Below are 26,885 nucleotides of genomic sequence, written 5' to 3' on the forward strand. Positions count from 1 at the left end.
GATCGATGATTACAATCGCCAGGTAGGAGAACCTGGGAACGCCAGGAGGCGTTCTTAGGGGAAGGGGTACTGTCACGGTTCGCTCATTCACTGTTTCCTTCTCGTCCTGTACCATGTGCGTTTGTTGTGTGTGTGTGTGTGTGGGTGTGGTCGAGCTGTCACCGATCATCAACGACGCAGCTGTGCCTCGTTTCGAGGCCAGCTGCAGCTCGTCACCACACCGCTTAAATACTCATCTGTTTTTCCTGTCCTTTGTCAGATCGTTGTGGATGTTTCCCGTGGTGTGTCACTCTGTTTCCAGCTCTCGAAATCTTCGCCGTTTATCGTGTTCCTGTCGTGCTCTACGTTGTGTGTTCGGTGTTCGTCACGCTCTGGATTATTCATCTCATCACGGACCCGTCTCTTCACTTCACCTCCGTTCCACTTGGCCCATCTGGTTCCTGTGTCACCCAGCCCGGTTACATCTCTGTCTGTGTAGCCATCCTACTCTTAATAAACACTGAACACTTACCTGCTATTGCTTCCTCTCCTTGCTTGACCATGACATCCATGCCCTTTGTTTTTGCTGTAGCTCTAATTAACTTCCTTTTTTCTTTTAGCATCCAAATCACTTGCTTTTCTCTCAAAGTCAGCTCCCTCGTCTTCTTCCTGGTTTGTGTGTGTCTTCATCGAATGCAAGATTCAGAATACAGAAGTAATGGATATAACTAATACAACACACTCCCTGCTTTTAATATCTGAAGAATTAATGCAACAGAACACAGCTGATCACTTAGAAAGACCTGTGAGGCAACTGTTCCAATACTTATGCTCACATCAGATAGAGGGATGAAACTCTAAAAGTGCTGAACTTCTTAGCTGGTAAAACATCTGTGTGTTGAATCACCCAATAATAAAACGTGACATTCTGTAGTTTTGTCTCATATTCATCTTTTAATCATATCTGTAAATGCCTTGACTCCACAGCCAACAGAGCAATTTTGTCTTTACTGTTCCAATACTTTTGGAGGGCACTGTATTTTACAATAAATGCATTTCACACTTTTACAAAGGCAGCCTAATAAGCTACAGTACATTTTCTTGGTGTAGATATACTAACACAATTCACATTTATTTATTTAGAAGACACTTTTTTTTTGCAAATTTCAGTGCATTATGCATTTATTTAAAAATAAATTAAAATGATTGGCATTTAAAAGTACATAGTCAATAATCAGCAGAAGTGCACAACCAATATTTATTTAAATAACTGACATGATAGATACTCTCAGATTGTGTTTGTGGACATGCATTTGAATATATTTGAATGTGTTTGTGATTTGCCTTCTGCTCTCAAACACATGTGAGACTCAAGAATTTTTTCTTTTTCTTGTAATTTGATACAGGGTGTTGTCTGCAGTCTTCCTTCCCGGAGGAAATGTTTCCTCAAATGCACCATGCGGTGACGGTCGTCTCTCCGATCTCTGTGACTGACAGCAGAGGCCGCTGAGAGTTTCGTCATTTGGCTGCAAGTTCTCCAGCATTGAAGCAAATGATTGAGCTCATGTGATGCAGTTCTCGCCAAACTGTTCTTTGATGATCCTAGACATAACATGGTTCTTTAGTTTAAGCGTTTTGGCTGTATGGTGTACTTGAGTTGATATATGGTTCAGCTTCTTTGGAGGTTCACAACTATAGCAACACTATAGCGATATATTGTGACATGCTGTCCATTTGTGAATTGATAGGCCTGTTATGAATCTGGTGGAGTATAAATATTTGAGCTGGTCTGCAGGCATCGAGTATCATCTGGTAACAATGGTATTGAGTTACTAACAGATGCTCATACACTATTGCTCTTAGACTAATGTCTCCGTTCCTCGTGTTGGTGTTCTGATCATCTCTGTCAGGTTGTATTTTGAGATAATGATTGCCTGACTGTAAATCATCTCTTACAACTTAAAAATATAATTAATATAATATAAAGATTCAATAAAAATAATTGAAAAAAGCTAAAGTAAATTAAAATCAAGTAAATTAAATATTAAATTATATAAAAAAATCTTAATGTTAAATAAAAATTAAATGAAAAGAATAATAATAATTGTCTCTATCATTATATATAATTAATATATGAGTGTTTATTTTGAGATAATGACTGGTTGACTGTACACTATGTATGACGTGGTATAACAGAAAATATAATTAATTTATTAATAGATTATAAATGAATTATAAATATTTTAAGTATTATATTTAGGTTCACAAATTTACATCCAAATAAAATAAAAAATACAAAAAAGTAAAAGTAAAACCACATAAAAGGAAATTAAATAATATGAATATAAAATATAAATTGTTAATAATATATAACATAATATGCCTGAACTTTATATATATATATATATATATATATATTACAAAAATGTCATTTTATAAACACCCTGCGTTTATTTATTGTCTGCATGCACGTTATCTCAACATACAACAAAAATAATTTATATATTATATAATAAAATATATAAATAATATAATAATAAATTATAATAAACAGAATAAAAATATAATAATAGGCTACAATTCAAAGTAAAAAAAATGGTTATATACCCATATAAAAAGTAAATCAATTAATAAATATGACAAAAATAATTGAAAAATAACAGACATGCACACATATTTACTTAGCTATCTAAATGGGGACATCCCATAGGCGTAATGGTTTTATACTATTTTCCTACACCTAAACATACCCCTTACAGAAAACTTTGTGCATTTTTACTTTCTCTAAAAAATAAAAAAGTTTATTTTTAAACCCGTTTCACAAATGAGGACGTCCCCAAAGGGAGGTTTTTGGAGATTTTGTCAGGTTTACCTCACTTTTGGTTACAAATTTCCACCCAAAATATGGTTAAGTAATTACACACACAATATATATTATAACATATGATATATTTTTGTTCACACTGGATGTTGCTCATGCATGAGTGCGTGAGCACGTGGCGCGCGGTCAGCTGGCTCTGTCGTCAGCAGCGGGTCACATGACTCTGGTGGACGCAGCGGCAGCATGGCTCTGTTCTTCAGCGAGGAGGAGATACAGCAGGCCTGGACCGAGCTGGACGAGCCGCAGCTCGACGGAGGATGGGAGCTCTTCACCGAGACCATGAACGTCAAAATATACCGACTGTACAACAAGGTGAATATAGGAGGAACGCGCATGCGCAACCAAAACAATGCAGCGAAGCGATCTGTCTTCTGCTTTAAAATGCATTACAACCTTACACACAACTAAAACTAACTATATACACTCTAGCTTTGCAATGGGTGATTTTGATTATTATTATTAGCGAAGCTGCCGCACAAAATGCCCAAAGGACATACAATCTTCTATATAGTGTTGCACGGAGTATTGTATACATAATATAATGATATAGAGGCCTATATATAATTTATAAGCGTCAAACTCTGTTTAAAAGCACCAGACCTGTGTTATGTTCCAGGGGTTTTGTACAACTAAATCTAAAAAAAACAATGGTAAACGTTAACTGAATGAATGAATCTCAGTTTTCATTTAGTATAACTTTATGTACTAAAATAAATAAAAACTATATACACATTAAAAAAAGAGAATACAGATTACAAAAACACAAAAAAAGTATTTTAACTTAAATAAATGGAAGATATAAAAATAAAAACTTAATATTAATACAACTATTATCTCAATTATACTAAACATGTTTGTGTTTTAGAAAAATAAACTGCATAAAGGAGGAGACCAGGGCTTGTTGACACATGTTGTGTCAAAATAATTTGACAATTCTGTCCTCTAAACTGAAATTCCAGTACCATCATATTTTTAAATAATATTTTATTAGTTATTATGAGTGATGGTTTTCAATTTCCAAATTTTTCACCGCCGCCCCATTTATCCTTGCACATTTGTCATATATTACTTTGCATTTTGTTATTTGTATTTATTTAAAAAATGTTGCGTTTAGAATTTTGTTCAGTGTACATAGGCTGCATAGTATTTCAAAGTTCTGTAAGTTGACGTGCCTCGCTGCGGATGAAATGACTTCAGATCCACATGTTTTAGTGATTTCTAAGTAAAAACATGCAAGCATGACTGATGCATTCAAGAGATGCTGTCCGCATGCATCAGGATCAGTTTCCCCTCTCGTGCATCCATAACCATGCACACATGAGTCATATATATCATGGCGCTTGTTCAGTGTTACAGGCTGTGGCTGTGATGTGGGTCGTGTTTGTCTTTAATGTCATGTTCGACAGGAAACGGGTCTGTACGAGTACAAAGTGTTCGGTTCTCTGGCCAGCTGCGCTCCAGATCTCTGCGCAGATGTCTACATGGATCTGAACTACAGGAGACAGTGGGACTCGTATGTCAAAGGTAATTATGAGTGATCTTTCACAGCCAAACATCTTCATGCAACCATCATTAAGCGCTGGCTAGATTACTTACAAACTGTAGTCCGTTACTGATTTTAGATTACGCGACAAATTGTACAGTAGTCTGTAATGTAATCTATTACATTACACATTATAGGTAAAATAATCAGACTGCCTTTAGATTACTTTTGATCTAACTTGTTTATCGCATTGATAAAAATGCGATAAACATCAAAAAGTAACTGTAGTGTGATTATGAGTATTTCACAGTGCAATATAATTGATTTTCAATTACTTGTAAATAGATTACATGTAATCCAGATCACCTGTAATCAGTTACTACCCAGCACTGCCATCATTACATCAAATTCACCCTTCAGCCTCAGAGTTACATTAGTTTGAACCTCAGTTCTTGTAAAGCAGGTTTGGACAGATTCCTGAAGCTGTGAATCATCACTGAAGAGATTACAGTTGATACACCCATTTCTAGCCAAACAGGCTTGTTTTGGTTAAAACAACATGTTGTGCTTTTACTGGTGTTCAAAATTTCCGTATTTGGCTTCATGGAGCTCAAACAAACTTGAAATGCGTCATAGGGCTTGTTGTTTTTCTTTTGCACTTTTCTAATGTTTTTTCCATATTTTGAAGTTCCTCTTGTTGCTGGTGGTCAAATTCAATCAGATATGCAGGTAAATGCATGTATATGTCTGGTAGTTTAGTGTTTAGATTGTATAGTATGTGTGTAGATTGTGCTAGTGATGTAGTTTATACAGTATAAACACAGAGGTCTCTCAGTAGACTGATCCAGAATCAGATCCCTCAGTCTGTATAGGGTCAGTCGTAATCATGTGAAAGGCAGAAACTGACCCTGGATCAGATTTTTGTCCACTGAGCAGGTTTGTACTTTGAAACTCCTTTTTTTTTTTTTTGACATCATAAAAGCTCAGTAGCTTTTACTGTTTAATCAAAGGTGTTAATAAGTAACAATCCAATAGTAGCGCACCAGCTTCATGCTTAAAGTGGTCTACATGCCATTTGTAGCATTTTAGTATGTGGCTTCACTCACAATGCATAAAAAACTTGAAGCTGCTTGCAGATTTTCAGTTTAGTTTTGAACAAAACTACACCAAAACAACAAATACTAGAAGTTTTTAAAACTTTAATTTACCTTGCATAAACTTAGACTTTTATGGAGAGCAATGTGATGATTTTTGTTCATGATGCAATGGTTGATCAGTGTGTGAAATGTGGATCTTTAAAAAAAAAAAAATTTTTTTGGTCATTATAGTTTATTTATCACTGATATACTATTATAGTTTTTATTAATATTTTGAAGAACCACTTTCTATTTTTCTGTTTTCATTTTAATTTCAGTTAAAGTTTCAGTAATTTTGTTGTTTTTGTAATTTTTAGTGTTTTTTTTTTATATTTATGTATATATAATGTCTATTAATTTTTTTGTTTTTGTAGTACATCCAGCCAAACTAAAAAGTACGAAATGTTGAAATAATATTATTTACCTTCATTTTATTTCAAGTAATGTGTGTGTGTGTGTATGTGTGTGTATATATATATATATATTTCACAGACTTTTTCATTAACTGTTCCCATCTGGTGGAATGACCTGCCCAACTCAATCCGAGCAGCCGAATCCTTACCCATCTTCAAGAAACGGCTAAAAACTCATCTGTTCCATCTTTACTTGACCCTCTAACTCTAGAACTCTCTATTCTAATTTGATTTTATATATATGTCTTTTTATTAAAAAAATAAATAAATAATAATAATTATCTGTACTGCGTTAGGCTAACCAAGACTTGCACGTTGTTGCTCTTTTGTTGGTTTTGATTGCTTCTTATGTCCTCATTTGTAAGTCGCTTCGGATAAAAGCGTCTGCTAAATGATTAAATAAATAAAATAAATATAATTATACCGAGAGGAGCCAGATGAGCTGGCTCGGGCATCTGGCTAGGATGCCCCCTGGGGAGGTGTTCCGGGCATGTCCCACTGGGAAGAGACCTCGGGGAAGACCCAGGACACGTTGGAGAGACTAGGTCTCTCGGCTGGCCTGGGAACGCCTTGGGATCCCCCTGGAAGAGCTGGACGAAGTGGCCGGAGAGAGGGAAGTCTGGGTTTCCCTGCTTAGGCTGTTGCCCCCGCGACCCGATTCCGGATAAGCGGGAGATAATGGATGGATGGATAATTATACCACCTGTTTTTGATACTGTACTTTAGGACTTCTGGATGATTTCGGTCCATATTAGTGTAGCTTTTTTTTTTTTATTGTTAATATGTAAATGTGGGTGGTCTAATGCTAATGAGCTTGTGGTTGTGAAAGTATAACCTCTAAAGTTTTCTGAACGAGTTGTTTTTTTGCAGTTTATTGTTAACAAATGGTCTAAATTTGTTAGTTTGAAGCAGTTTTGTTCGGAAGGTCTGTGAGCATTTTTATTTCAATACCGTTCCATGAAATGTCCATTTAATGTAAGTTAATGTTTAAAATGATCAATGCAGAGCTCGACCTGTTCTCTCTGGATCTGGGAACTCTTAAACCATCTTTAACAGTCACTTCGGTCCATGTTGGTGCTCTGGTTGGAGACTTCAAATCTGTTTCCACTGTCCAGAAGATCTGCTCTACATCACCGTCCGTCTCAATCTCCTTATTGCATTGTGCATTTCAACAAGCCTCCTGGATTTTTGTAGTTGCATGAGAGTGCATTTGTTGAGAGACCTTATGTTTAATGAAATCAGATCTTTAATTTGTCTCGGTTGTTAAGATGTGATGCAGTTGGGTGGCGTATTTTCCGCAAACACAAGCGGAGCGTGAACGTGTGCATGTGGGTGGAGTGGCGTTTTATTAGAAACACATCTCTGGCTCCAGATGTGCTAGTGTTTGAGCTGATCGCTCATGAAGAGCCTCATGCGTCTGTGCTGCAGTCCTGATGGATGTGCTCTTTTCCTGTGGGTGTTTGTGGCATAACTCTCCAGAAATCCCACCCAAACCCTGCTTTACACACACAATGCAACCTCTCCACTGCATAACAGCCGATTACGGTTTTTATGACCTTGCGCTCCAGTGGCATCGTTTTCTTCAAATAAACGCTTCAGTCAGGCTGCAGGAGTTGTTTTGTTCAGTCTCTCTTCTCTGTAGTTTTGCCAGGCTCTCGTGGGATTTCACTGAATGCAGATCTGTGTTGAGTAATTTTACGCACGCTTTGTCTTTTAATCGCTGGTATGAATATTGTGTCAGAACACCAGAGCGCTGAAATGTGGTTTGTGTTAAATCAGTCAAGAATCACTTGTGATTATAATCACACGTAAACGCCTTCGCCTCCACCCTTGTTTGCTGAATACATCATCGTTTTCACGCTAGATACGCCTGTGAACCGTTCAGATCTGGAACAAACCTGCCCGTGAGCCTGTTGAGAAACTACTATAGTGTTTATTATTATTTTCAAACCATTTATTTCTGTTAAAGTTTTGTTTCATTTTATTTGTATTTATTTAAGTTTATTTTCTGTTTTTATTTTAAGTTTAGTTACAGTTTTAGTAGTCATTTCTATTAGTCTTTTAGCAACTAGCTAAAATAAAATAAGTTTATATTCTTTTTTATTTTAAAATTAGAGTTTTAGTAATGTTGTGTTTTTGTCATTTTTATAACTTTTTTTTTAATGTCCATGTAGTTTTTGTGTGTGTGTGTTTTGTTTGTTTATTGTTTGTTTGTTATTTTAGTACATTAAGTTAAACTAAATGAAAATCTTATTTCTGCTAAATTTTATTGTATTTTCTGTTTTAATTTTAGTTTTAAAGTTGCTGTTTATTTATTTAATTTTGTTTTTTATTTTTTTGTTTTCATTTTAGTTATTTTAGCACATTAAGTTGGGAAATGAGATGTTGCCTTGGCAATTAGTTGAAATAAAATAAGTTTATTATTATTTATTTATTTTTAGTTAAAGCTTATTGTATTGTTTTCATTGTAATTTTAGTGAAAGTTTTAGTAATTGTTAAAATAATAAGTGGAATATATGAACTATTAGTTTGTTTTGAATTAAAATGTTTTATAATATGAAGCTGTTTTTGCACGGTGATGTTTCCGATGCCCAGCACTTGGATTCAAAAGTGTTGTCCTCCCTGATAGCCTCCGGTCTTCTGGGAAGATGTTTAGATGATGGACCTGGAATTTGGGAGGGAATTACTCCCAGAAGAGTAAGAGTTCAGTAGAGGTTCAGGTCTGGGTTTTATGCAGGTCAGCCAAGTTCTTTCTCACAGACAACATGGATGTCTCTGTGTGTCACGCTGGAAGGGAAAAGGATCCTCCCTGAACTCTTGCCACAAAACTGGAAGCGCACAGCGTCTCTAAAATGACGTTTAATAGGCTTGCATTAAGATTCATCCACACTGGTAGACATGCATTCCCCCCTTGTAGTGTAGATTTAATTTGTAAAATTGTATTTATCCAAGTTTGGGATTTTTTGTTTTGGTCATATCCCATCACGGTCTCATCTTTCACTCGTGTGTGTGTGTGTGTGTGTGTGTGTGTCGTCCTCAGAGCTGCACGAGAAGGACTACGGCGGACAGAAAGCCATATACTGGGAAGTCAAATATCCATTACCTCTGTCCAACAGGGATGTATCCTAAAAACACACTTCATGCTCCGACAAATACAGTGTGTGCAGGAATAGATAGATTCATGTAAACGCTAACCAGTGTCTGAAAATAATATCTCTCCATTTATAATAATGTTTCATTCAAATAAGTGTAATAAATGCATACCAATAAATATATTTATTGGAAATAAATATTACTATACATTTATATTATATTATATTATATCATATTATAATTGCAGCATTTTAACAATATTTAATTAGAAATGTAATTAAAAACATATTTCAAAATTTCTCAAACTTAGTATGTGCGTATATGTATGTATGTGTATATATATATATATATATATATATATATATATATATATAATATTTTGACATACATGTATAAGCTTAAATCAACCTCAAATAAGAGTGTTGTGCTGTATTTGTCTGTGGATGAGCTCTTAACTCTCTTCAGTACGTGTATGTGCGGGAGCGCCGGGATCTGGACGTGGGAGGACGTAAGATCAGTGTGGTTTTAGCCAAGAGCTCGTCTGTGTCTCAGTGTCCAGAGAAGAAGGGTGTGATCCGGGTCAAAGACTACAAACAGAGTCTGGCCATGGAGAGCGACGGCTCCGGCGGCACCAAAGGTACAAACACATGTCTAATGATGAGCTCGGCTTCACTGGAGCTAAGGAGGACGACCAACTGTGTTAACCAGACGCTACACAGTGTCCATCAGCAGTGTTATTAAGCTGATCCCATAATCCTGCTCCATCTGATTCTTATGTACAAAACAGGCGAAAGAACTGAGCAAAAATAGAAGTTTATGGATCAAGGAATGATTGGCATTGGTTTGCTCAAATTGTTCAGAGGTTTTCATCTGCATTTGAGAGAAGTCATTTGCTTTCAGACTTTCTGGGCATACAACAATATTTATTAATAAACAAATGCAGCATTCAAATTAAAGAGTGAAATTAGATGTAGTATGCAACAGTGCTCTTCTCTTCTCTTTTTTCGTTATTTTAATCCTGTTAAGTTTCTTTTATTTACATGCATTTTTATTTTTAAGTATATTATTAAAATTTTTCTTTACAATATAAATGTGTGTGTGTGTGTGTATATATATACACACACACACACACACACACACACACATTTATATTATAAAGTAAAATTTTAATAATATACTTAAAAATAAAAATGCATGTAAATAAAAGAAACTTAACAGGACTTAACAAACTTAATGTGTGTGTGTATATATGTTATATATATATATATATATATAACATACATATACACATACACATACACATATAGACACACACATATATATTCATATAATTTATATATATGCCAAAAATGATTTTCCCATGATCCTTTAGACTGAGCTGAGATAGGTTTTGAATGCAGGTAAAGTGTTTTTCTGAGAGACTCATCTTTATTTCAGATCAAATCTGTAATGATAATAACTTCTCATTCCGTCCTGAAGCTGAAGGAATAATAACAGTGTTTGCTCTGAATCACTTTGCAGTGTTTATGAACTACTTTGACAATCCTGGAGGAATGATCCCGACGTGGCTGGTGAACTGGGCAGCGAAGGTGAGTGCTGCAGATTTCTGGTGTAATCAGAGATGAGGTGAGTGTGTTGATGGATGTGCTCTGCTCTCAGACGGGCGTCCCTGGCTTTCTCACCGACATGAAGAAGGCCTGCAGTAACTACAGCAGCTACTGCAACAACAGCAAGTGATGCACGTCTGAGCATCCTCTGCTTCTGTTTCCTGTCAGGAGGGCATTCTGGGTAGAGAAAACATGTCTAGAGTCCTGGTTTATTGTTCTTTTGTTCTCTTAACTATACAAATGTCTGTTAAAGAATCGAATGAATCCAGCATCCTGTTAAACTTTAGCAGGAAATTAGAGCTCATTTGAGTTTGGAAGATCCATTTAATGTAATATAGATTGATCATAGCACTTTAATTGATTGTTATTTGTGAATGTATGAAAGGATTGTTATATATCAAATGCACAAAATCAATCAACAAACCTGCCTGTAGTCTCTTCTGCTCACCAAGTCTGCATTTATTTGATCAAAATTAAAGTAAAAAGTTAAAAGATGATATTATTACAATTTAAAATAACTGTTTTCTATGTGAATATATTGTGAAATGTAATTTATTTCTGTGATCAAAGCTGAATTTTCAGCATCATTACTTCAGTCTTCAGTGCCACATGATCCTTCAGAAATCAGTCTAATATGCTGATTTGATATTCAATTATTATTGATGCTCAAATATTAATAATGTATATCATCAGTGTTGCAAACAGATTTTGTCGCCTAATATTTTTGTGGATGTATTTTTTCAGGCCTTTTTGATGAATAGAAAGTTCAAAAGCGCAGCATTCATTTGAAATTGTAATCTTTTGTCTTTACTGTCACTTTTGAATAGTTTCCACACAGACATGAAGCAGCACAACTGTGTTCAACATTGATAATAATCAGAAAATATTTCTTGAGCAGCAAATCAGTATATTAGAATGATTTCTGAAGGATCATGTGGCACTGAAGACTGGAGTAATGATGCTGAAAATACAGCTTTGATCACAGCAATAAATTACATTTTATCATATTTTCACATAGAAAACACTTATTTTAAATTGTAATATTTCACGGTTTTTACTGTAAGTTAGTTCAAATAAATGCAGCCTTGGTGAGCAGAAGAGACTACTTAGAAAAACTTATTTAGCAGGGCTCGCAAAATTTCAAAATCCCTGGTAGCCCTTCGGGCAGGCACTCGTCAGAATTTGGTAGCCCGAAAATTAATTTAACTAGCCCAAATAAATCAATATTTCTAAATATAGAAAATCAGAAAAGTCTAAATGTCAAAAACATTTTCAATGCACAAATATCAACAAATACCAATGAAATTATTTTATTTCACTATTTACAGGGTATCTGCTGAATTTTTAAAAATCAATTTAAGGCAATATATGAACCTTTTTTAGAGCTGCACAAGTAAAATGAGCACTGTATGAGTGGGGTTGGACATGGTCTATGGTAACATTTTAAGCCATAAAATGACAGTTTTCACACACAAAAAGAAATCTTATAAAATGGCATTTCAGCTTTTAAACCATTTTTATGAAAATGGACAAGTCAAACATTATTATATTAATTTAAAACATAAATATTTGTCTTAATTGTTTAGATTTTTAGAAGGCACGTTAACTTTTCACATTTACAACTCTGTTTGCTGCATAAAAACATGGGTCGATATTCGCATTGATCTGAACATGAGGCACACTGTAAATGCAAATTCACTTTCTTCCACGAGGTGGCGCTTTAGGAGCAAATAGCGGCTTCTTCGGTACGCTAACAGCAAAGCAGCACCACGCTCATATATACGACATCATTGCCTTTTGAAGTTTAATCCAGCTGTATTGCGGTTCCATCCCCAACTGCAAGACCTCTTGAAATTGTAATTAAGACTTTTCTTATACCATTTTACGTATTTAAACCTTTGTATGGCCTTAAATTTTATACAACTAAATTGAGAGTTTTAAGGACCTGTGGGAGCCCTGTATTTTAAGGTAGCCCCGGGACATCGGCCTAGCGATTTTGCGAGCCCTGTTTAGGTTTAATGAAATAAACAGTATGTTATCTGAACGGTTATATAATACTACTGTTATAGATTTGTTCCCCGCCCCCAACAACTGAACACAATCAGTTGACGTGATTGATTATAGTGATTCAGCGCCCTCTGCTGGTGGCTTCATGGGCTTTGACTTTGTCACACACTGATATCATTTTAATGGTCGATGCCATTTTTAACAGTTAATGCAACCTGCTGTATATTGGGAAATGCTATTATATTTCTGATACTCTGCAGAGACTTTTAAACACAAATGACTATCAGGATCAAGCACAAGTCATATGACAATTACTAGAAAACCGAGATGGGACTACTGTATATTGATGAACATTTGCATGGAAAGTGTTATGCCTACATTCACATCTGAAATCAAAATTGTGTGCTGTTTACATGTTAATGCTGAGCACAGAAAAGAAAAAAAAAAATTGGCTGTTAAAATATAATTTTGATATTCAAAATCTGCCTTATGATTATAATCAAGACTATTAAATGCCATATTTGTGCAGTTCGGATATGCAAAATGAACCTTTCCATGACACTGCATGAATCTGAAAGTTACGGTGGATGAATGATGTGTATGATACTGTAACAGCAGTTTAAAAAGCACTTTGATGCAATCCAGGCCGTTAATATTTGCTGGTGTTTACTGACATGTTTTAGTTAGAAGGAAATAGAGATTATATTGATAGGAAATGAAGTGACATTGCCTTTGACTCCACTTTAACACTTCGTAGTTTCATTGTCTTTTGGTGTTTTGTTTTCCTCTGGTTCTGCTGTTGTTGGTTTTCTTCTTTTGACATCTCTACCTCTTAAACTCACAGCGCTGAAAATGAAAAAAAAAAGTTCTGTACATTCTTCCTCAACCTCTTCATTATTGCAGATGTTTTATTACAATAAACTGGTGTTCTGCCTTTGAATGGAGTTATTTTTCTTAATGTTTGACACAGATTGTGTTCAAAACTGCACTTAAAATGCCTATATAACTACATGATCATGGATTTGAGTCCAAAAGGTGAAATATTACTGGACAGTATTTTCTAGCCTAAACTGAATGCAGTAGTTGTGGCTCTACCTGCTGGTCAATAATGTAATTACAGCCTGCAAAGTCAAGTCACCTTTATTTATATAGCGCTTTTAACAATACAGATTGTGTCGAAGCACTTAACAGTATCAAGCGGCAAGGAACCAAAACTCCCTCTGTGACAGAATGGAGAAAAAATCCTTGGGAGAAACCAGGCTCAGTCGGGGGGCCAGTTCTCCTCTGGCCAGGATATTATTGTTTAATTGTTGATTTAATTAATTTAAATTGTATTATATTTTTATATTGTTGCAATTTCTCACAATAATAGTATTATGTAGTTAGGTATTTTATCATATTTTTTATTTTTAAAACACTTGGAATACCTTAGCAACTGCATAGCAATGCCCTAGCAACCAGCCAAAACAACGTAGTAACTGCCTATCAACCACTTAGAAGTCCTTAGCAACTGCAAAGCAATGCCCTAGCAACTACTCAAACTCCTCAGCAAACACCCAGAATACCTTAGAAACTGCATAGCAATGCCTAGCAACCAATCAAAACACCTTAACACCCACCCAGTACTGATGATGATGATACTTTATTGTCAGACAAGTCTGAATTTTTTTTTCTCGCGTTACAGTATCTATGTTCACAACATTCAACACCAAAAAAAAAATACATTTAATCTACACAATACAAATACATCACTCATTATACATTACGTTTGAAGCTAAGACACCCTTCATATGCTACACCCTACACTTTACAGCACATTCGCCTCTTATAATCATGATTTTTGATTGAATGTCTTATTCAACTCAAGGATAGCCTGATGCACAATTCTCCAACCAATCAAAACACCTTAACACCCAACCAGTATTCTTTAGCAAATGCCATAGCAATGCCTAGCAACCAGTCAAAACACCTTAACACCCAACCAGTATTCTTTAACAAATGCAATAGCAATGCTTAGCAACCAGTCAAAACACCTTAGAAACCACATAGCAACCACCCAGAATACCTTAAAAAAACTGCATAGCAATGCTCTAGCAACCAGTCTAAATAGTTTAGCAACAACCCATAATGTATTTATTTCAGTTTGTGCTGTCATGAAAACAATGTAAAAACCTTTAAATTGTCCTAAAATAGGTTTTGTTTATACAAAATATAACTACTTAATATAAACTACTTTTTTCATTGTATTCTGGGGTTAAATGTAACCTTGTCAGGCTGTGTGAGATCGATGCTTGTGAATATTTTTCTTGGCTGAGCTCTTAATGCATTTGTCCATTTGAGCTGGAGGAAACAATGAAGCTGAAGCTGAGATGGTCTATATTTGTCCCACATCTGATCCTTGAAACGCTGCTCTTGAATAACACCAGGTACTCCACCGCTTCTTTCCACTGGCTGTCCTTCACCAGAGCAAGGCAAATATATTTCTTGGCCAGCTGTTGTATTTCTTCTGATTGGTCATATACAGGACTAATTAGCTTCAGAAAGCGATACACTTCTCCCGGTCTGCCTGAAAACCTCCTCCGGTTTCCCAGGTGCCCGTCTGTCTGAACAGACGCACCTCTCAGAAACCTTCCCGTCTGCAGCTTTTGTGATTCTTAATAGATTACAATTAGAGATAGAGGGGCCTCTGGGAACAGGCATCCTGATGCTGAATAGGCTTTTATGGGGTTTTTTCTACAGCGTCATGCGCATGCAGAGAGTTTTGATGGAGGTTATAATTGCAGACGTTACCTGGTGCTGCGTCTGGCCCCTCTATCTGCAGCCAAGAAGCCCCTGAACTCAAGGTTAAGTAATTATTTTCATAAGCATATGCTTTGCATTGTTGAAATCCTAACCGCTCTGGCATCGAGGAGAGTCCAGGATCTGCTGCCAGTTTATATGAGTACAAAAAAAGTGTTTCTGTAGGTAACTCCTTTGGATATGTGCTGGGATTTATGAGAGAAGCTACGTAAGAAAGTATACTGGAGTTTTTATGATTATTATTATTATTATTATGGACTCAGAGAGTAATAAAAACTGTATATTGTTAATATATTTGTAGAACTCAGTGCTATGTTGCTAGGATCTTTTTAAATGGTTGCTAGGGCTTTGAAATACAATTGCCAAAGTATTCAGCTTAACTACCTATAACTTTAACTAACCGGTTAGCAATGCGCTAAGTTACGTCTTTAGACACATTATGGGTTGCTAGGATATTCTTGGTGGTCGTTAGGTTGTTCTTAAGTCATTACTAAAGTGTTCTGTGTAGTTAAGTGGATGCTAGGGTGTCCTGGGTGGTTGTTAAGTGGTTGCCAGGTTGTTCTGTGTAGTTAAGTGGTTGCTTTGGTATTCTGGGATGTTTTTAAGTGGTTACTAGGGTGTTCTGGGTGGTTGTTAAACAGTTGCAAGGGATTTATGGACAGTTAATTGGTTGCTAGGGTGTTCAGGGTGGTTGTTAAACAGTTGCTAGGATGTTCTGTGTAGTTAATTGGTTGCTAGGGTGTTCAGGATGGTTGTTAAACAGATGCTAGGATGTTCTGGGCAGTTATCTGGGTGGTTGTTAAGCGGTTGCTAAGGTGTTCTGTATAGTTAAGTGGTTGCTTTGGTATTCTGGGATGTTTTTAAGTGGTTACTAGGGTGTTCTGGGTGGTTGTTAAACAGTTGCTAGGGATTTCTGGACAGTTAATTGGTTGCTAGGGTGTTCAGGGTGGTTGTTAAACAGTTGCTAGGATGTTATGTTCTGTGTAGTTAATTGGTTGCTAGGGTGTTCAGGGTGGTTGTTAAACAGATGCTAGGATGTTCTGGGCAGTTATCTGGGTGGTTGTTAAGCGGTTGCTTAGGTGTTCTGTATAGTTAAGTGGTTGCTTTTGTATTCTGGGATGTTTTTAAGTGGTTGCTAGGGTGTTCAGGGTGGTCGTTAAGCAGTTGCTAGGATGTTCTGGGTAGTTAATTGGTTGCTAGGGTGTTCAGGGTGGTTGTTAAACAGATGCTAGGATGTTCTGGGCAGTTATCTGGGTGGTTGTTAAGCGGTTGCTAAGGTGTTCTGTATAGTTAAGAGGTTGCTTTTGTATTCTGGGATGTTTTTAAGTGGTTGCTAGGGTGTTCAGGGTGGTTGTTAAACAGTTGCTAGGATGTTCTGTGTAGTTAATTGGTTGCTAGGGTGTTCAGGGTGGTTGTTAAACAGATGCTAGGATGTTCTGGGCAGTTATCTGGGTGGTTGTTAAGCGGTTGCTAAGGTGTTCTGTATAGTTAAGTGGTTGCTTTTGTATTCTGGCATGTTTTTAAGTGGTTGCTCGGCTGTTCAGGGTGGTCGTTAAGCAGTTGCTAGGGGGTTCTGGGTAGTTGTTACAGTTGTTTTATTTATATATTATAATCAGCACTCAAATAAAAACTGATAACTTAATTATAAACTTTTTAATTATGTATTTATGATTTTACTCCAATTTGTTTTAGAGATATAAACATTTCAACAGTGGCTGTCCAAAAAACTTGTTTTCATGGCTGATTCATTCAAACATATATGAAATAAATGACCACTAACAGGTTAAGTAAACATATAATGAATGTGTAATGTAATATTGTCCCTTTTTACAGCAAAATCCTTCTCTATAGAATTGTTTTATGGTTGACTAACGAGCGGTGGACATGAAATGCTTTCCTGAGGTAAATGTAAGGTCACGTGACATTGTTTACAGGCTGTTTTCCTGACATTAGGCACGACACAATTCAGTAAGTCGTACTGTTTCTTTCAACATCATCTGATATTCATTCATGTTTATTTTCTGTTTTAACTATTAGTAAAGAGGGAGAGAGAATCATATGTCATGCCACTTGAACTGTTACGCCACCAAAACACATGTGTTTGTATTTTATCATAAGATGGACATAATGTGAAAGATCAGACTTTGTTTCATATCAAATGTATCAAAGCACAAAGCATATTGCGATTACTGAACGGGAGTCGAGCAACAAATAATGTTTTGCTCAGGTATCAACAGAAGACGGCATAAAAGAGCTAAAGGTTGATTAAATCAATATTGTCAACCCAGCCCTATTTAAGAGGTTCATGGTGTTTTGGGTAGTTGCTAAGCTACTAGGGTGTTCTGGATGGTTGTCAGGCAATGCTGTTAAAGTGGTTTCTAGGTGGTTTTGGTTTAATGCTTAGAATTTTTTTTTTTTCCTCAAATGTTGTCTGATTGGACTTTTATATCTCTCTGGACATCATCATAATAAGTTGGACACCATCTCCATCCAGAATTGAACAGTCAAAAAATATTTAGGCCTATATTCAAGATTTATGTATTTCAGTCGCATATGCTATACAATTTTCCTCCAATTACACAATTTTACAGTAAACTAACTAATAAACGTAATGTGCTGTGTGACATTTGTCAGTCGTAACTAAATGAAACAGATTTATGAAATAGTAATAAACTGAATGTGTTTTAAAAACACTGACCAGGTTTATATATTTATCAATAAATCCATTTTGTTTCAGTCTCATACATTTGAACTAACTGCATATGGAAAACAAAGTGCTTCTGCGGGAAACTCATTTGGATGTGTGCTGGGATTTATGAGAGAAGCTACATAAGAAAATATACTGGAGGTGTTAGTAATATTATTTTGGAATCAAGGAGTAAGAAAAACTTCGACCCATTTGTAACGTTAAACAGATTTATGTTGATTCTGATTCTGAATAAATGCATTTTGAAAATAGTTATATAAATAAAATTGTACGATGATTTTTTTGAGTGCAGAAATAAAAAAAATTAAAATAAAAAATTAATGACAAATATGCATCACATTTTATTATACAAGTTTCCAAATGCATAAATCTTAAATTTAGGCCTAAATAATTTTTTAATGTATTGAGAATTCCTTATAAAGCATAATAATCTTCTTCCTCCAGAAGGGGGCGTCAGAGTCTCTCTCGGTGTCTGTATTTGACCATCTAGTGTTTTTTTCTCTCTCTTTTTTGGGTCGGTCATTTGAGATGTGCCACTAGAGTCATTTTCTCCCGTGTCTCCTCTGTAAATACATAAGGCAGAGAGTATAAGAGCTGGCACGCCGTCTGATTGCAGCTATTTCCAGTGATTACAGCAGAACGTCTCTGTCCTCTAAACGCTGCAGGACGGAGCCCGCAGGGACCCGATACCTCCATTATATCATTACTCCTGCGGCCGAAGAAAACACCAGGCGACTGCTTTTACTTAGAGCCCCGACCGCAGCCGTCTGCTACTGTAACGCCACACTGCAGCACACGGGAAAATCTCACTCACAGCTCAAGTGTTTCTCCAAGAGCACAGTGAGATTAAGTGGAGGAGTCTCATACGTCTCAGATGTTTCTCCATAAGTTTCAGAAGTGTGCCTTCAAAAGGTCAGAGATCTGCGTTTGAATGTTTCTTAGAAACATCTGAGAAAGTTGATGCTTAAAACATTTGAGAATGACGAACCTTTGAACAATAATATTTTCCTCTGTGTTAGAGGAATATACTAGACAAATGGCTTATTACATCTGCCATGAGTTTTTTTTGGTAGTTAAAGATTCTGTCATCATGTACTCACTCTCACATTGTCTTGCTTTCTTTACCATTAAAGTGAAAGTCTGTGGGGTCCAAAACAACTTTGGACCCCATTGACTTCCATTGGGATTTTGGAGAAGCTACTGAGAAGACATTGGTGAATAAATAGCACTTACAGGTTTAGAATGAGTAATGACAGAATGTTCATTTTTGGATGAACTTTCCATTTAATGCATGTGTTTGTATGAATGTATTGAATCCCACCCAGAGTCGTGTCATGTCATAGTGGTTGGTTGCGCTTGTTTATTTGGCTCATGTACAGACAGACAGTGTTTTGATTATGTGCATGTACTGTATGCTTTCCTTAAGAAATATAAGGCTGTGTTCAATAGTTTTGACTCATCCCTTATTTAAAATTGTGGTTAAAGTGATATACGGTTAATGTAAGTACACTGGGCAGTGGAATAAATGTTTAAACACCCCTAGTTTAGAAGACGTATTATACTTGTTAACATGACAGAATATAATTAAAAATACTTGAAATCATCCTGGTAACTCTGATAACTTGATACAAGAGAAGGACATTTTATATAGTGAAAATGTAATTTGTTCTTACAAACAGATATTCATCTAAAATTAAAAGTAAACAATTTTACAGCTCAAGAAATAAGTGCCGTAATTTAGAGATGTTTGCCTGTAAACCTTGTCCTGCCTCATAGACTTTCACTGTAAGTGCATTACTGTTATGGAAGCTGTTTCTGCCAAAGAATAACAAAACTTAAAAAGGTGAATTTTGAGAAGTCACTATTACCTTACTTTAAAAAACTGAATAGCGAGGTGTAAACTCAGGATTCTCCGAATACAAAGTTACCTTTTTATTTTTTTATTCTGTGATGGAAAAAAAGAATTGTGAAATGTAAACTCAGAAATTGGAGTAAAAAAGTCACATTTGCTAGATTTAAACTCAGAATTTTGAGAAAAAAAATAGAATTGAGAGATATAAACTGAGAATTGCGGTATATTATCAGAGAATTGCAAGATTTAAACTGAGAATTACGAGATATAAACTCAGAATTTTGAGTAAAAAAAAAATGGAATTGCGAGATATAAACTAAATTTTGAGAAAAAAATTACAAATGAGAGAGAAACTCACAATAGCAAGATTTTAAATCAGAAGTGTGAGATTAAAACTCAGAATTGTGAGATATAAAAATTCTGAGTTTATATCTCGTATTTCTGATTTTTTTCTGAATTTTAAGATAAAGTGACCTTTTTATTGTTTTATTTCATGACAGAAACAGGCTTCTATAGTTGATGCATATTTACATGTTTGAAAAACAAAATCAAAAGAATCAAATTATTTTCGGATTAAATCAACAAGCAGTTGACGGAAACCACTGACTTCCAAAGTATGGAGAAAAGAAAAATCCATAAATAAGTCAATGGCTACCGTCAGCTGTTTGGTTACCAACATTCTTCAAAATATCTTCTTTTGCGTTCAACAGAAGAAATAAACTCATACAGGTTTGGAACAAGTGGAGGATGAGTAAATGATGACAGAACATTCATTTTTTGGATGAACTGTCTCTTTAATGTATTGAATCTGTAGCTTCAGTGTTGAAGGTCGTGTGAGAGTGAGAGCGAGTGGAGGTCAGTGTTGTATGAGGGTGGGCAGTAACAGCTCCGACTGTAAACAGCTCTGCGTGGCTGTTTGTTATTGACTGACTGCGGTTGGAGCCGACAGTAAAGCTGTCTGTGAACTGAACTGGAATTCAATAAACTGTCCGGCAGCTAGTAAAGCCCCGCGCCGGACCCTGACGCACCGTGACCAGCCACCAACCGCTTCACCAATACACCCATAAACCCTGAGGAGCATGTTAAGCCCCGTCCTGCCGCCTTTATTCATGAAGCGTCTTAGACAAGATCAATTGATCTGGGTTCCTGCTTCAGATGGTTCCTGCTTCAACTCCTCTCAGATCATTTACACACGCTGATCTGCAGCTTTCAAAGACAAACAAACCACGTCTGCATGGAGGTTTTCACAATAATCGTTTTGTAGCTCAACTGAGACACACAGACGGCCAATTAAGGCCCAAAGCATGCTAATTAAATGAGCAAACAAACATCAGAAGACTTCTGTCCTCACTGAATAATGAAGAGGATTTCAGTAAATGTTGTTCAGTGATTGATCATTTGACAGAAATACTAGGTTAACTGTTTGATTTTAGTCACTGATAAATGTCACATGGATGGTTCCTGGATGCTGATTGGTGAAAACAGCATTCCACTCATATTAAAACACACAAAAAACTAAAATATTGTAATGTAAAATAATGAAACTTTGTAATACATATTTGTATAGCACTCTATGCAAATATCATTTAAACTTTATAATTGTATTTAATAAATTTAACCTTAATTTATTTAATAAATTATGTGTTATTACAAATTTGCAACAAAAAAATTGAATGGTAACATGACTTTTTGTATAACGTATAATTCGTTAGAATAATGTAATGTTTTTTTTTATAATTAATTAAAACTATAATTAATGTAATTGATTACCATTCAGATTGAACCCTTTCAGAGCACTGCTGGGTGGAGAACAGCGAATAATAACTTTAATAATAAATAATAATTACGTCTGTAATGTTTGACCATAAATAGGAATTGTGGGTTTTCTTGTAACAGTGTGTTTGTGTTTGTAATTGGTTTAATTGCTGTCATTAAGCAGCATTGCCAGTATATCGTATACAAACTCAGGCTGAGAACAGTACACTGTAAATAAGTAAACACCACTGTAAAGAATAAATTATTTGACCTTTTTTGACTTACGTCTGTATAACTATAGAACACAAATTCCAGTTTTAGCTTAGCCAGAAAAAGGTCCTTAAAGAGTTAAAAATGATGGTGGTTTCAACTCATTTATTAATCCAGATTTATTCTTACATCTACAATACAATGTAAACGTATTTTTAAATAAGTATATATGACACTGTTCAAAAGTTTGTTTTTTAAAGAAGTCTCTCCTGCTTATCAAGGCTGCATTAACCTTTATCTAAAATACACTGAAAACAGTAAAATTGTGAACTATTAGTAGTTTAAATAAATTATTTCTTTTGATATTTTAAAATGCAATTGTCATTTTATTATAAAATTAGTGAAAATGGTAAAGATAAATAAATTGAATATGTAAGCCAGGTATTTGAATATTGAGAAATGAGCTCATTGGCTACTGATACAGGAGAAAACCAATCAGCTGAGCCATATGATAATGGTGTCATTAGGTCAGATTGAGTTGGACAGTTGGACCTATCGGACTGCGCCAATTTAGTTACATGCCAGAATATATATGTGTGTGTTTATTTATATATGTATATATATATATTTATATGGGGGGGATGCTTTTGAAAACTTTTTATAGGCATAGCCTATAAAACTCTATAGGCGGAGGTTGACTCAACTACACTGTTTTTAATACGACGAAAACTGTTTTAACGCGATCACGGTTTAATAAAAACATTGTCCGTTATTGTCATTATTTGATTCAGATCGGGACTTCAATTCAAAGTGTAAATCATTTGATTCAGATCAGGACTTCAATTCAAAGCGTAAATCATTTGATTCAGATCGGGACTTCAATTCAAAGCGTAAATCATTTGATTCAGATCGGGACTTCAATTCAAAGCGTAAATCATTTGATTCAGATCGGGACTTCAATTCAAAGCGTAAATCATTTGATTCAGATCGGGACTTCTATTCAAAGCGTAAATCATTTGATTCAGATCGGGACTTCAATTCAAAGCGTAAATCATTTGATTCAGATCGGGACTTCAATTCAAAGCGTAAATCATTTGATTCAGATCGGGACTTCAATTCAAAGCGTAAATCATTTGATTCAGATCGGGACTTCAATTCAAAGCGTAAATCATTTGATTCAGATCGGGACTTCAAAGCTTGTATCATGAATTATTTGATTCGGATCAGGACTTCAATTCAAAGCGTAAATCATTTGATTCAGATCGGGACTTTTATTCAAAGCGTTATTCATTTGATTCAGATCGGGACTTTTATTCAAAGCGTTATTCATTTGATTCAGATCGGGACTTCAATTCAAAGCGTAAATCATTTGATTCAGATCGGGACTTTTATTCAAAGCGTTATTCATTTGATTCAGATCGGGACTTCTATTCAAAGCGTAAATCATTTGATTCAGATCAGGACTTTTATTCAAAGCGTTATTCATTTGATTCAGATCAGGACTTCAATTCAAAGCGTAAATCATTTGATTCAGATCAGGACTTCAATTCAAAGCGTAAATCATTTGATTCAGATCGGGACTTCAAAGCTTGTATCATGAATTATTTGATTCGGATCAGGACTTCAATTCAAAGCGTAAATCATTTGATTCAGATCGGGACTTCAATTCAAAGCGTAAATCATTTGATTCAGATCGGGACTTCAATTCAAAGTGTAAATCATTTGATTCAGATCGGGACTTCTATTCAAAGCGTGATTCATTTGATTCAGATCGGGACTTCTATTCAAAGCGTTATTCATTTGATTCAGATCGGGACTTCAAAGCTTGTATCATCAATTATTTGATTCAGATCAGGACTTCTGTTCAAAGCTTGAATCATTTGTTTCAGATCGGGACTTCAAAGTGTGTATCGCAAATCATTTGATTTAGAACGGGATGTCGGAACGGGTGGGTGGATGTTTTTATCCAGGGATAAAAATAATTCAGCAGAGGCAGGGATGCATAGACCAGAGGGGGGAAATCCCCCCCCCCCCCCCCCCCCCTACAAATCGGACCCTGTATATATATATTTTTTTTTTGTTAAATAAAACATTTTTAAGTAGTCAAGTCACCTTTATTTATATAGCGCTTTTAACAATACAGATTGTGTCGAAGCACTTATCAAATTGGTAACAGTATCAAATTGGAGGATAGAGTGTCAGTAATGTATAATGGTAAGATTAAACACTCAATTTTCAGTTAAAGGCATTTCATTATTGAATTCAGTGATGTCATTGTCTAGCTCAGTTTAGTTTAAATAGTATCTGTGAAATCAAATTGATGATAATCGCTAGTGAGATGATAGATAATCGTTAAGTATTTAACAGCATAATTCATTATAATGTAATTTCTTAAATATTTTTATTTTAACATATTTAATAATTATTTGATAGACTTATAATACGTTAATATGATGTAATTTTAATAAATTTGAAATATTTTGTTAGCCATTTCATAGATTCATATATTTAAATATTTATATGTAATACAAATTTTAAATAAAACATTTTAATATTTAAGAGTTATTTCACCCAAAAATGAAAATTAGCCTGTGTTTTACTCGAGGCATCCTAGGTGTATATGACTTTCTTCTTTCAGACGAATCCAATTGGAGTTATATTAAAATTGTCCTGGCTATTCCAAGTGTTATCATTGCGGTCAGCGGGTGTTTCTGTTCAACTGAAAGCGAAAAAGTGGCTACCCATACTCATACAATTTGTGCTCCGCATTTGACCCATCCAAAGTGAACACACACACACCGTGAACACACACCCGGAGCAGTGGGCAGCCATTTATGCTGCGGTGCCCGGGGAGCAGTTGGGGGTTCGGTGCCTTGCTCAAGGGCACCTCAGTCGTGGTATTGAGGGTGGAGAGAGCTCTGGACATTCACTCCCCCCACCTACAATCCCTGCCAGACCTGAGACTCGTACTTGCAGACTCTCTAACCATTAGGCCACGACTTCCACAAGACGTTAAATAAAGTGAGCGCATCCATAATAAATGTCCTTCACTCGGCTCCAGGGCATGAATAAAGGCCCCCTGTAGTGAATCCATGCGTTCTTGTAAGAAAAATGTCCTCATTTCAAACGTAATAAACACTTTTCTCTGTCATATACACCTAGGATGCCTCGAGGGTGAGTAAAACACAGGCTAATTTTAATGTTTGGGTGAACTAATGCTTTAATTCATTTTATATATTTAACATATAACTGAAATAATTCATTGTAATGTTATTTGTATAATTTTTATTGACATTATTTCTAAATGTATAATATTTATTGAATTGTTAGCATCATTACTCCAGTCTTCAGTGTCACATGATCCTTCAGAAATAATTCTAATATTCTGATTGCTGCTCAAGAAACATTTATTATTATTATTATTATTATTATCAATGTTGAAAACAGTTGTGCCGCTTAATATTTTATGGAAACCATAATACATTTTATTTTGCAGGATTCTTTGATGGATAGAAAGATCAGCGCAGCATTTGTATGAAATACCTTTTGTAACATAAACATTTTTACTGTCATTTTGATCAATTTAATGCATTCTTGCTGAAAATCCAAACTATTGAATGGCTTGCTCCAATGCAATTTCAAATACAAATTCATCAACATGGAAAAAAATTACATTTCATTTACTTTTTAATCCGTGAACTAACACAGTGAGAGATGAGAGACCTAAAAGCGTCTCACACACCATCATTTCACAGGTTACTCAAACTCACAAACCCATCCAGCCAAATATTTGCAGTGGAAAGCCATCTTTCTGCAGAAAGAGCCCTGCTCAAGGCAGATTTATCTTGATTCTCCTGAGAGGCGAGAAATGGGCCAATTATTATTATTATTTTTAGGAGTGAGAGTCTGGCTCCTCGTCTCATACACCGGCTGCTATTATCTCTGCTGTCTTTTCATCAGGGGTCGCCTGCTATTTCTCTGGGTCATTTACACGCCAGTATTAGTCTTAGCGGACCCTGCCGCTTTCTTGGCTCCCGGAGGTCGTTTATTAAAATCGTAAGGTGACAAAATACTGTGGCATATTCTTCAATGTCATTTTCACACAAAACAAAGGGCCGGTTTGATCTCGTGATCTCTCACATGTGAAGACACCTGTTTGTAGGTCGTTTGTAAGTGAACGGGCATAAATCAAGGCGGTAAGGGTCATTTCTCATCTGACGGGATGGCTGGCATCGAGGGAAAGCACTACCTCACTGGTTGTGTTCCCGCGATAGAGACAGATCCATCATCTTTTTGGTTATTATGAATTTATAATTTTGTAATGTTTATTAATTTATTAATTAAATCATTCAATCACATTTCATGTATAGTGTATGCTTATATAACAAAATTATTTTCTTTTAAGGAAATAATTAAATAATCTTTTGTCAAATTGTCAATACAGTTATACAGTAGGTCCATACTAGCTATAAATCTTAAATTTTTTGGTTTGTTTTGAGAAATGTTCAATAAACATTATAAAAAAAAAAAAAAAATATATATATATATATATATATATATATATATTAGTATATGTAATATATTTAATGAATTTATCATTAAAGGTGCTGTGTAAATATTAAAATAATTTATATATTAACAATAATACGAACTGAGACAATTGATATAATAATAATAATAATAATAATAATTTATATATCAATTTATTATGCTAAAATAGAGTGCAGAAGAGGCCGTTTTATGAAATCAGGATTTAACAATATGTCAACAATTTTATTTATTTTATGTAATAAATTTTGTTTTGTTTGATTTTAATCTCTGTTGTTATTTTGTTATTTTCCTGAATCATGAATTGTATTATTAAATTATGTTTGGGCTATGTGAAAGGCACTATGCAAACAATACAATTATTTTATTGTATAATAATAATAATAATAATAATAGGGCAGCATCTGAGGCCTTT

At 35.2% G+C, this 26,885-nt stretch overlaps 1 protein-coding gene across 1 annotated transcript; it reads left to right on the forward strand.

The window, feature by feature from the left end:
- Positions 1 to 2,994: 2,994 nt before the first annotated feature.
- pctp (phosphatidylcholine transfer protein) lies at positions 2,995 to 13,537 on the forward strand. Its single transcript, XM_079397256.1, has 6 exons — positions 2,995 to 3,172; positions 4,267 to 4,384; positions 8,933 to 9,012; positions 9,451 to 9,622; positions 10,507 to 10,574; positions 10,645 to 13,537. The coding sequence occupies exons 1-6, from the start codon at positions 3,044 to 3,046 to the stop codon at positions 10,720 to 10,722; spliced, it is 645 nt and encodes a 214-aa protein (XP_079253382.1). The 5' UTR covers positions 2,995 to 3,043; the 3' UTR covers positions 10,723 to 13,537.
- The last annotated feature ends 13,348 nt before the right edge of the window (positions 13,538 to 26,885 follow it).

This window comes from Barbus barbus (genome assembly GCF_936440315.1).
Source record: "Barbus barbus genome assembly, chromosome: 3".
In the NCBI taxonomy this organism is placed as follows: domain Eukaryota; kingdom Metazoa; phylum Chordata; class Actinopteri; order Cypriniformes; family Cyprinidae; genus Barbus; species Barbus barbus.